The sequence below is a fragment of the Agelaius tricolor genome, unplaced genomic scaffold (assembly GCF_023055355.1).
Source record: "Agelaius tricolor isolate 1412-34295 unplaced genomic scaffold, bAgeTri1.0.p SCAF_7, whole genome shotgun sequence".
NCBI lineage: Eukaryota > Metazoa > Chordata > Aves > Passeriformes > Icteridae > Agelaius > Agelaius tricolor.
In genome coordinates this window covers 15178654-15191028 of record NW_027269267.1, presented here as the reverse complement: position 1 = coordinate 15191028, position 12375 = coordinate 15178654, and the positions used below count along the sequence as shown (strand labels likewise).

The window sequence follows — 12375 nt, the reverse complement described above, 5'->3', positions numbered from 1 at the left end:
TCTTTTGAACCAGCCTCTTATTCCTAGAAGCCCTACAAGCAGTGTTGCTACTCCATCCAGCACTATCAGCACACCTACAAAAAGAGACAGCTCTGCCCTTCAGGATCTCTACATACCTCCTCCTCCAACAGAACCTTATGTTCCAAGGTAAAAAAGACCATTTTACAGTACAATTTGGTAAAAAAATGTTTGTGAAGTAACTGACCATTCTGTTCATACCTATTTATTAGTCTTCCCTGTAGCTAATACTGTATTAATACTGTATTTTGCAGGTAGACTGGTTATTAAGACACAGAATATGTTGAATCAGTATCTTGTCTGCAAAAAGTAGCCTTCAGAAAAGAAGGTCCAGTACTCTATTTTCTCATATATGGGGTCATCAATTGGCTGCAACAGTCTCATTCTCATTCAGAAGAGCAAAAGTTACCTGTAACCCTGAATCTGTAACCCCTTGCCCAATAATCATAATGCAGCAAGGGAGTCAGTTAAATGAAAGAAACTTTTCAACTCCAGCAACAGCATTGTTCAGTCCTGCCATAGCGTTTTCTTTCTCCAATATTTGAGAAATTTCAGGTTTGTGTTTTAGCGTGGCCACTCAGCCAGACTGTGCAGTGACCTTGCTGTTCCCTGTCAGTACAGCTGATACTCTGACCTGCCACCTGGAACAGGCATTTTCATCTCTCCCAGGTCTCTGGACTTGCTGAGCCAAAAGAGCAGCAGATCCTCCTTGCAGATTCATTAGCCTACCTTTACACAGCCACAAATGATTCAGCATAAATCCATAATGTACACAGATTCCTGAATTCCTGAAACTCTGAGAGAATTATGGCCTACAAATACTGCAAAAAGTAGCTGCCCAGAGTTTTAGGATTGTATTTAAGAGGAATCAGAATTCTTAAAGCTTCCATAATCTTAGGCATAGGTTATCATATGTCCAGTTAATGTATTTTTAAATTAATTCTTGCTTTTCTTTTAGTTACCTTTCTTGGAAAGGTTATAAGGGCAGCATCTTCTTTCTTGCACCTGAGTGTCTTGTAGCTGAGTTTTTCTTACACTTTCTTACCAGCAACTCCTCTAGCCAGTTAATGAGATGTATGACCTGATACTGACAGGACTTCCAGGGCTTTGTCCAAGAGTGAGGTATATGGCAAGTTAAATTGCCTACTGGGGAGGAGAAGTTGAGATTCTATGATAAATTCTTACTCATCAGATATATGGAAAACCTTGCAGGGCACAAGTGTGATTTTGACTTCAGGAGGATGTCAGAAGCCTTTTGTGAAGCCTTAAGCTGTGTCCCATGTTCCTTCCTTATCCTTGCCTCATCTGTACCTGGCTTGGTTTCTGTTTCACAGAGAAAAAAAAAATATTTCAAATGTGACATGTATAACCAGATGAACTAACACATTTTCTAGTTTGCTATAACTTTTTTTTTTAATTAAATGAGAACATTCTTAGTCATGACACTTGAATTGTGCACAGTAGTTGAATACATATTTTACCTCCCTGATAACAATTCTTTGTTATCCTCACATAAATATTTTAAGGACATGGTTTTCAGAAAATTTTCAGAAAAGAACCAAGTATTTAATTCTAATCCATTAATATAAAAAAGCTGGGGGGAATAAAAACTCAACCAAAGAGTAGTGTTAGGCGTGTTTCTCTTTGAATGCAGTAGTCATGGTAAAAACCTAGTGCTCTTGAAACTGATTATGTTTACCATCACAATATTTTTATTTGATAAGAAGTGCATCCTCATTTTTAAATTTTTTTTGCTAAACATTCACTACTCTTCAGTTTTAAAGTTCTGCTGTAGAAATTGAGAACTTCTAAATGAATTTTGATTATTTTTAATAACATCTCTTAAATCATGATGATAATGCAGTAGTTTGGACCAATTCAGATTAAATCTTATAATACGTATTAGTACAAGCTGTAATCTTGTAGAGAGATTAGGCTTGGTACATTTGAATTTTTTCATCAGCTTAATCCAAATGGACTATTCTTGATTTCACCTGTCTCATAGGGTGCAGTGTTTTGGAATAATTTGTTTGGACATTTCATTAGGTTTTTTGCCCATGATTAACTATATTAAATCATGTGTATTTTGGGTATTATCAAACTGCTCAACATCTGTTTCTCAGTTTGTTCTTGCCATTCCAAAGGAAGAAAAGCAAACAATCAAGCCTCCTTTTGTTACTGGAATAGAGGAAAAAACTTGATATTTTGATGTAAATTGTAAAACCCAAAGGCTTGGTGATGGTACCCACAGACAGTACAGCTGCTGACATATCCTCTCATGGATGGCATGAGAAAAAGGGACCAACACTTGCCATGTGCTGGTTGCTTAGGAGTGCTGGTTGTGTGTTAGTGCCTGCTCATATTTATCAAGCACCTTTGGGGATGGGAACTGGAGCCCTCACCTCTAGAGGGCTGTGGCAAAGGGTGTTTGCCTGATGGCTCTGTATTAACTCCATGCTTACAGTAAAGATCCCTCTAGGTCAGGCTGCACTGCCTTCCTTGGGCCAGCCCCTGATGGTGGTTGCAGCATCTATTAGCATCTGGCTGGTTTATGTCAGTGTCCATCCTGTTACCTGCTGGGGTGCCCAGCTCTGTCAGCACAGAAAGGCTCTTTTTGACTGGAGGAGAGCCCACAGCCCTGTTGGGGCTGCACCAGCCTCCTTCCCTAAGCCAACACCATGCCTGCTCTGGGAAAGCAGCTTGGCCAAAGTGAGTGTAGTGATCAGTGGGGGTTTGTGATGCTGCACTGTCACACTGAGGCAGGATGGCCTGTTCTCATACTTCATGGATGCCTGGGTGCCATCAGGAGGCTTTGCTTGGTCGTCAGATGGAGTCTCAAGGTGCCAGGTGAAGTAGGGGTCAGCATGCTGGCCAGCTTGGAACTCACATTGAAGTTCACAGGGGCTGAAGGACTCCAACAAGAGCATATGGCCCAGCTTGTCTCTTGATTACCTCTTGAATACTTACTTCTCTCTTGACCACCTTTATTGTGCTGCACAGAAATGGCTGTCTGATCAGGTCTTTTGCAGCCATCTCCAGGCAGTTGTAGCAGCACATTTACTAGATAAGTCCTGGTTAATCTAGTGTAAGAAAGGACTCCTAACCCAGCACTGCTTGCTCTCTTGTTTGATGCCTTTGACTAGTTTCCATTTTCAAAGAGTGGGGCAGGGGTGAGGAAAGCAAAAAGATTGGGGGCATCTGACACAAAGTGCAAAGTGAGCGCTGTCCTGGGGTAGCAGCTGATAAGCAGGTGCTGCACACTGTATGTGAAACTGCATGGATGTGCCTATACAACTTCTAGACCTGAAATGACTGTGCAAAACTATGTCAGGTGTCTGTACATCCTCTGTGCCTGGTTCATCTTGATCTGGGATAAAGTGTGAGGAACCAGACTGATGCTTGCTACATAGACATGTCTTAAAAGTATCCAATGTAAGGCCAGAAATGTAAGGCCAACATTTCTCCTCTGCCCTAAATCACAAAGTGCTAGGTAGATTCCAGAAAAAAACAAGAAAAATTAAAAGAGTAATTGCGCATCAATTTTATTTCTATAATAATTTTCAAGAGAAATCCATGAGATGGATAAATCAGTAAAGAACTGAACAAGCAGAAAAGTGTGAGGTAGCTGGCATATAAATGCATATATGCTGTGTGCTCCTGATGTGGGGTGGATTTCATCTGTTTCAGCATATAAAATATTGGCATAGGCCCATGTTTATTGCAATATTCACAGTATAAAAAAATCAGTGTCTTATCTCAATATATTAAAAACTTTTCTTTTTAACTGAAGGGATGAAAAGGGAAATCTCCCCTGTGACGATGTTGGCAGACATATAGTGGGCAAACCGGTTCATACAGGATCTGAATCTCCAAACTCATTTCTGGACCAAGAATATCGGAAACGCTTCAACGTGGTTGAGGAAGATGCAGTTTTGTACTGCTATGAGTATGAGAAAGGAAGAACAAGTGGTCCTGGAAGGAGAGAGAGCACACCAACATATGGTACAGCATTGATCTCATAAAGATAATCACCATTTGTTGATTTTAGGATTTTCATGCATCTGCTTTTGTTTTTAACCATGAAAATACTTCTGGTGGCCATTGATTTTGCTGAGAATTAAATACTACTTTAGTCTAATTTCAGCCAAAGAGCTTATTCTGTTTTAGGAAAGAAAAATATTTACTATGATAGGTAAGTCCAGTTTAAAATTGATGGGATTTCTGTATATATATTTTTGCTATCAGCTTAGTTTTCCTGACTATGTTTCAGTATGATTTTATTGAAAAAACATATACCAGAAGCTCATATTTTTTAACTAAAAATTCAGAATGGATTTTCTCTCATTGGAAGGGCAAGATTTGAATAAGTTTGGAATTCAGCTTTGGAAAATTTTTCTTAGGTATAACAACAATCAAACCCCTTCAGATTTACCAAGAGGTGACTTGCTGCTTTCATGCTGCACTGCTCTCCAAAACTATAATTCTTTAGTACCAGAATTGAAGTATGACTGATGACAGTAGTCTTTTTTTGGTAATATTGTATTAACCTCCTGTAACTTCCTATATTGCAAGTGATGGCTTTTTACATATAGCAGTTCCTCATTATTTGAGATCATAGGTTGATAAAAAAGGAATTTTGCATGTGAGCACACATGTGTATTTGTGCTGCATCCACATCTTGTATTTTGGCTTATTTAGGATGAGAATTCAGGAACAATTTCTGGTGAGAGTTCTCATGCTCAAACCCATGTACTCCAGCTTATTTTACCCTTGAAACTGTTGGAACTCTACCTAGTGTGGTAACTCGTTTAGCTTTGGACTGGTTTTCTGGTTTTCTGTTGCCAAGTATAAAATTGTACAGACATAGAGTTGGTAGGCTGTGGAAGAAAATGAATAGGATATCTCATGTTTAAAAAAGTTATTTTGACTGCTATAGTATTAGCTGAGCACACACTTGAACATTTTTTCAACCTACCCACTGTGTTACTTCAGCTTTAAAAGTGAGCACAAGCTGTATGTTAGTTATTGTAACAATCCTGTCATCATATCCCTTTGTGAAGAAAATAGATGTAAATTATGAGGAAGCATAGATTTAGTACATCATGCAGGCAAGCCCCAGAATCACCTGGGAACCTTGATATAAATTGAACTTGAGCAGTGTAAAGTATCCTCAGGACCTGGAGCTATATGCTTGCACAACATGAAAGGTTGCATTTTCACAAAATGCACTCTTTCTACACAAGTACACCATCCTGCTGAAAAATCTTCAGTATCCTTTTGATTTCAAAGTGTTTTCAAGTGTTTTCTAACCATGACCATTCTGTGCAAAATAACTGCTAAGTTTTGAAAATGGATATATCAATTTTATTACTCCAGTATTTCAAATATTACAATTGGTGGCTGCAGTCAGTTTCATTAACAGAGATGTACTCACTGTTCCAGACATTAAATTTTAATACTGGTGGTTGAGAGGGAAGAACACATTTCTTCTTCAAGGACTGCTGAATCTATTATTTTGTTACAGGATAGCTTTTTCTGCCTTTTTTTTTCTGTTAGCAGAAAGGGTCATAAAGACATGGATCAAAGACTCCACTGAAAATCAGTCATTATTTAACACATTTGTTTTACAGTCTTTCACTTTTGATCTCACTTTTTTAATGAATTCAAGTCCATTTTTAATGAATTGTCAAGTCCATTTTCATTTAAGTGTATTTTCTAAAAATATTACCATTTCAGCATTAAATTCTAAAGTTTCCCACATGCATTTGTTAGCATGAGGTTTGTGGGTAGGCATGGCCTTAGGGTTTCACAGAAATCTGGAAAATGACAATAAGACTTTTCTGGTTTATGGTCACCCATTAAAGAAGGTCAGAGAGAGTTCCCAGGCCTAGAGAAATAATTATTTTCAACATGTACTTACCATAATTTTGTGATGTGTCAACTTTTTTACAAAAATTTTCTCAGTTCTCCTTCATGAGAGGTTAATAAGGCCATTTGTAATTTCTTTACTGGAATCTTTTGACATTTTTTGACAATGTTAACAAAGAAAGTTCTCTTTCTTGCTCTTACTGGCTTTGAGGTCTTCCATAGTTGCTGCTAATTGGCCTTGGAAAGCTTCTGTTCACATGCAAGATGAAAATTTTCCTAAGTGTCCTTTCAATGGAAAAGAGATTCGGGAATCCATAGGGGTGTAAAACCACGGTTGTTAGGAGAGGAAACAAACAAATGAAACTTGAGTTTAAGGAAAGAAACAAATTTGATCATTGTAGTTTTAATGCCAGATACAAAAGCAGGTACTTTGAGCAGTTGAAGGTTTTGCAGAAAATTTGTTGTTACTTTTGATAACAGTCAGATTTAAACAATCAACTTTGTAGCTTTTCTATTTTATTAAGTGTTCTGTTAATATTAATAAGATACGATGTGTTTCGCCTCACAAAGAAAAGAAGGTTTTATTTCTAGAAAAAGAAACTGTTGAGAGCTGTTTCTGATCAAGTAAACATGAGCCAAATGCATCCCCGCTCAGGAAATTACTCTGTGCACTAAATCTCACCAGCTTCAATCAGACTTAAATATGTGTCCCTAAATAGTAAAATTAATGATAAGAGAAAATGATAATTTTCCTGAGTAGTGAAGTATTTGTGACCTGATCCTGTGGTCTGAAGAGAATGTACAACTTTTTTTGTCAATATTTTTTTTTAAGATGATAAAAACTTTTATCATTATGCTGGCTGAATGGTGTTGGTGTGTTTTCCATGGACACAGTACTTCAGCAGGGAATATTTGTTTTCATTATAAACATGTATCTTTTTTTCAGTGTATCATGAATTTAACCTCAAAATGTGGACTAAAACTTTAATGTAGGAATTTTCTACTAAAATAATTTACAGGACTTTTGAAATTTTTACTTTAAGCTTTGCTATTTTTAAATTCAAACTGTTTACTTGCTTTTTGGATTTGTGACTGGTAGATTGATTTTAAAAGAGCAAGGGCTGATCTTGACTGAAAACATTTTGTTTTCAGTCTGTCACATAATATGCCATGTGTTATGCTTCTCTGTTTTGTTTCAATATATTATTTACATACACTTTGTTTCAATACACCGTTTAACTTGCTAAAGAATTCAGACCATTCTAAGATCATTCTAAGTGGCCCCACTAAGTTCCTTAGCACACTTACTTTACTGATTTCCAGCTATATATGTGAAATCCCTAAACAGAAATCATAGTTTACAGCATTTTTGAAAATCAATTCAGCAGCTTCCAGTCAAAATTTAAAAGACAGAATAATCTTCAGCTATTCTTTTTATTACTGTCTGAAGTCAAAGTGAATTTAGCAATAATAATGTACTTTGCTTTCTGTGGATGAAATGGTACAAAAGACATGACATGTAGAGGTTTTCTATTTCCTTTCTCAGTCACTGATGGATCTTGTAAGCCCACCAGCAAATATGCTATTTGTGAAGGTACTTCAGTGATATGCACAAGTTTCTGTTACCAACAATTCCCATGTGCTTTAAAACAGTTCTCCCATGTGTGTGCCAGGGGCTTCCAGAATAAGAAATAGATACTGCTTAGTGAAAGCTGAAGTAATTTGAATGTGTTTTCAGTATCAGACGTCATTCCACTGATGACTTTGTAGGGCACTGGATTTATTTTCTAAACTTAAAAAAAAATCCATTAAATACTTAGCTCTTCTTTTCTGTTAAAGAGAACAGAACTCCTGTCTTAACCTCTTGTTCAGATGCAACGCTGGATCCTCTTTCGTAAGCAACCCTGTAGAATTGCAGCTTAGCACATAATTTGTTCTTTCTTCTAAAGAATGTTGGTTTAATGCTGCCTTATGGTGCATGATCTCAATTTTTTCCTCTGTTTCCAGGGAAGCTGAGGCCTATTTCTATGCCAGTAGAATATAACTGGGTGGGAGATTATGAAGACCCCAATAAAATAAAAAGAGATACTAGGAGAGGTAAGTAATCTGAACACACATCTTATACAAGGCAAGGTTTTATCTTGCTTTAAGCTATATATTTTCAACATCATTTTGCTGCTTGCTTAGCTATATATGTTTGTGAACCTGTTTTGGTATTTTCTTTTTTATATATGCTTAATTTTTTGCAGAGTATTTTAGGATTGAGGAAGTTGGCTGGAAAACATTCTAGAGCAGAATGGGATTTACCTGAAAATCAAGAGGATAAGTTCTTCTGGGTTGGGAGGCTTGGATACATAACTCCATGTACAAAATTATGACCTGTGAGATTGCTCTTATCAGCCAGGAACAAGATGTTACAGCAATGATAGCTATTTCTGTAAAAATATTAACTAAATATTCACTAGGGATCAAAAAAGGAAGCACTTAGGAATTATTAGGAAAAGAATACAAGACCAAATTTAGTAGCATTCTTATGCTGCCGTGTCAGTTGTCATGCTATGTATGTGCAATTCCAGTCTCTTAATCTCTTAAGACAAATACAATTGAATTCAAGAAAGTTTAGGAGACAACAAAAATTAATCAGATGCCTGAATTGACTTCTGAACTGGGGCCAGTTACACAGGCTAGCCATTATCAGTTTGGGAGCAGGACATAATAAAGGTTTATGAAAGCTTGTGTGGAGTGAAGTAAGGAAATAGCTTTGTCAGTGTTTAATCTGAAACAAGAGCAAAGAGCTCAAATATCTCTGTCAGATGCTGGATAAAAAGAAAATGAGCTGGTGCAGTTCATGTTCAAGCTGGAAAACATCTTGCCATAGGAGGTTGTGGGTACTAGAAGTTCACATTAGTGCAGGGAAAGACGGACAATTTTGTGAAAAAGAAATTGGATGAGGTTTCCTAAATTGACAGACATTGCTTCTGGTCAGCTACAAATTGGTACATGCTGGAAGAGTATTCAGGGAAAGTATGTATGATATGGTGAATGATCCCCAATGAACATTCAGAGCAAATTACTGTAAAATGTGTGGTGCCACTGACTTCTGTATTAATTATGACTCCTGATTTAAAAAGTAGCAAAACTCCAAAAATTATCATAGGTCCGTCATTGCTCATTTTTTTAAAACTCCAAGACAAAATTTATTGGCGTGCATCTTCTTTTATATTTTGTTCCCTTTATTTAAAACATACCGGAAAACTTTAGGAGTCGTGAATTTTCCCTACCAGAAGTTTGCTTTCTTATTATATCTGAACCAAATAAGCATATGGGTTGTGTTAATTAAATAGTCCCAAAGAGTTAAAATTGGCAGTAGATCTTAGCAAGAATATTGCATGTTCTGGAAGCAGGATTTACATGCATGTAAAAGTTCACAATGATGTTTTGCATTACTTTCCTTTCAACAGAAAATTCATTGCTTCGCTATATGAGCAATGAGAAAATAGGTCAAGAAGATTACATGTTTCAAAGGAATAGCAAAAAGGATACTGGGAAGAAGTCCAAAAAGAAGGGAGACAAGAGTAGTAGTCCAAGTCATTACTCGCTGTTGCCTAGTTTACAAATGGAGTCATTGAGGCAAGAAGTCATGGGCACACCTGGACCAGAAACTGCTCTGTACCATGTGAGTAAAAATAACATTAACAAAAGTCATTGCTCTGTTCTTGTGGTAAGAGACAGTCTTGGTTTAATCTTCTTGGTTTAATCTTTAAACCTTCTCTGGACTGCTGCTGTTGCACTGATTTATGTTCTTCAGACAATAACTAAGTCTCAAAGAAATATTTTAGAATTCTTGATTTTGCTGTTAAGATGAAGGATGGACAGCATTATTTTATTTCCTGTATTAGAAAATGGCACTTTTGAAATGCAGTGTGGTATCTCTGCCTTGACTGACCTGCTGCTGATGGAAAAGGAAGCAGCAGCAGTTTCCTGACTGGCTAGATACCTTCTTCCCAGCATCCCCATCACTGCAATATGCTAAGTGTTGTCAGACAACCCCTTTACTACAGGTACTTGGAAGGCCTGATAATGGCAGGAAAACTTGTGGGAGGTTTTTGTTTTCCTTTGAGGTAAGAGGAGCTCTAATGCATGTAACTGTTTTTAACATACAGCCCTCAGGAATGCAGGTATAAATGTGAAGGTAGCAGTTCTGCTGGGTAGGATGCAAAAGGAAAATTGCAGTAACTTGCTCATTTTTAAGTGTGTCCAAAAAATGGAGTTAGAAGATCACAACATATTTTAGATGTGATAAGACATTCACCCCATAGCTCTTTCCATGTATCGAGAGAATACTCATATCTCAGTGACATTTGTTTCTCAGTATATGTTAAATTCCTGACACTATGCAGTAACAAAATCTTTTATTTTAAGGTACCATCTTTTTTTTTTCCTTTGGTTCCCTCTATAACATAGTAAGTCTAGTTTCCAAATTCTGTACAAAAATAAATGATGTACACAGGAACTGGTGGATTCTCAAAGCTCTGGTTTGGAAGTTAATGAGCAACAGCAAGCATAGAATTGACAACAAGCATTTTTCATTTACTTTGGATATCCATCCACAAAATACTTGAAATGTTACCACCCCAAATTCCACCAGTATCAGCTAATCCTTCTTGTGCCTCATTGCCATTGCCATCTCTCTCTGTAATGCCATTAAATCTTCAGCATCTGTTTGAAAGTTTAGTTGGAGCTTATTCCTTTATAAAAATAAATAAAGGTTATCCATTCTTTGGAATACAAATCAGTATTGATCTTTTAACTGGTTATGGAGGAAAATGCTTGAAGTAAACAGAAAAAGGAATCTTAGACTATTGATTTGGTTATGGAGCAAAATGCTCGAAGCAAACAAAAAAAGGAATCTTGGACTATTGATTTGTCCAAGAAATGGGAAATGGAAAGGAGCCCTTCACAAAGCATTTACAGTGCTCTGCAGCTGAATATTGTTGATGCTGCCTCTGGAAGCTGGCTGCTATCATGCAGTTCCAGAGTTTCTATTTAGTGGTAATGACACCCAAGTATTCTGGTGCATATTTCTTTTGCCACATAGCAGAGTCAAAGGTTTTGTAATAAATTGGGCAGAACTTTTCTTCCATCTTAAATAAACAGTGCAGTGAGCACACAAAGAATGGGGGAAGTACAGATAACACACAAGGAACTCCTATCTGTTTGCAGTAAAATTTTATTAAGCTGTAGATACCGAATCAGACAATGAAAACATACTTTATGTTCAAATTGCATCCTAAAGATCACTAAAAGAGTGGCTGTCCTATTGCAATTTTCTTTTTACAATCAGCAGCTACCTAGTTTTTCCCAAAGATTTCAGGTTATTTGTAAATGGAAGCCTCTGGATACACATGAATTGAGTGTAAAAGAGCTACCCTGATAGTAGTGAAAGAGATGGAGGGGGTTTTTTTGTTTGGTCTGGGTTTTTTCAGAAGTCAATGTTTTCATCATGCTAGAATATCAGGGGAAGAGAGAATACTATGACTCTGTGCTGTGTATACCACAAGCCAATAGATTTTCTTAAAGTAAAGAGCAGCCTCTACCACGTGGCTTTAGTTAAATTTGAACCTTTAGTGCCTCAATTGTTTGCATAAGGTCCCAGTGCTAAAGAACACTCCACCAGGCTTATTAAGTTGCTCAAATCCCTCATTGCTCTTGTTTTTAAGAGTATTCATCTGTTAGCTTGTGTTTACCTGGCTTCTATGTCCACCCATAGTTTTAAATGTACCATTATCCATTATTCTCTGTATTTACCCATAGTTTTAAATGTACCATTATCCATTATTCTCTGTATTTAAACATCTTTTGTTACCAAATTTATCTCTCAGTATAGGATTTTACAGGTTATAATCAAATAATTTTGTAGACTCCTCTTGCTTGCAAGAGTTATAATGAGCTTCTTAGGTTTTTCTTCAAAAATTGTTTTCACATCCTTTCCTCATTCTCAAAATTCTTTCAAATCTTCATCTCTAATCCTAAACTATCTTTCTTAAGCATCCTTCCTAAAGTATGTATGCCAGCACAGCACATAAATTTCCAGAAGCTGCTTGGAAAGGTTACATAACCATTGCTGTTCAGTACTTCTCTATTTAAATGCTCACAGCACTGATTACTGATTTTATCCATAGCCTTGGAATGAGAGTATGTTTGTTACTTCGTTTTAGTTTTATTTTTTCTGTAATGTTATTATTTCAAATCACTTATAGACAAGATGGATATTCCCAATCTAAAAGCTTTTATCTTGCATTCTTTGTTCTTAAATACAGTAAATTGTATATGGTTGGTCATGTTGAAACATGTAACTTCCTGGATATGCTTGCTGAATAATCCATGTCTCTGAAGCAGCCCTAAGTATGAAATATGTGAGAGTAAGGACTCTGGACTCTCTAACTGGGCCCCCATGATTCTCAAGTCCATAACAGAGGAGTATTGAAG

General features: G+C 36.8%; 1 protein-coding gene across 6 annotated transcripts in view; it reads left to right on the top strand.

Moving 5' to 3' along the window:
- The window catches only part of CNKSR2 (connector enhancer of kinase suppressor of Ras 2), a 207743-nt gene that overhangs the window by 121488 nt on the left and 73880 nt on the right, over positions 1-12375 (top strand). For all 6 annotated transcript variants that reach the window (XM_071430403.1, XM_071430405.1, XM_071430402.1 and 3 more), the window contains 4 exons: positions 14-147; positions 3809-4020; positions 7894-7983; positions 9348-9562. In XM_071430403.1, the coding sequence (XP_071286504.1) occupies positions 14-147; positions 3809-4020; positions 7894-7983; positions 9348-9562 (651 nt within the window). The remainder of the gene's footprint in view (positions 1-13; positions 148-3808; positions 4021-7893; positions 7984-9347; positions 9563-12375) is intronic.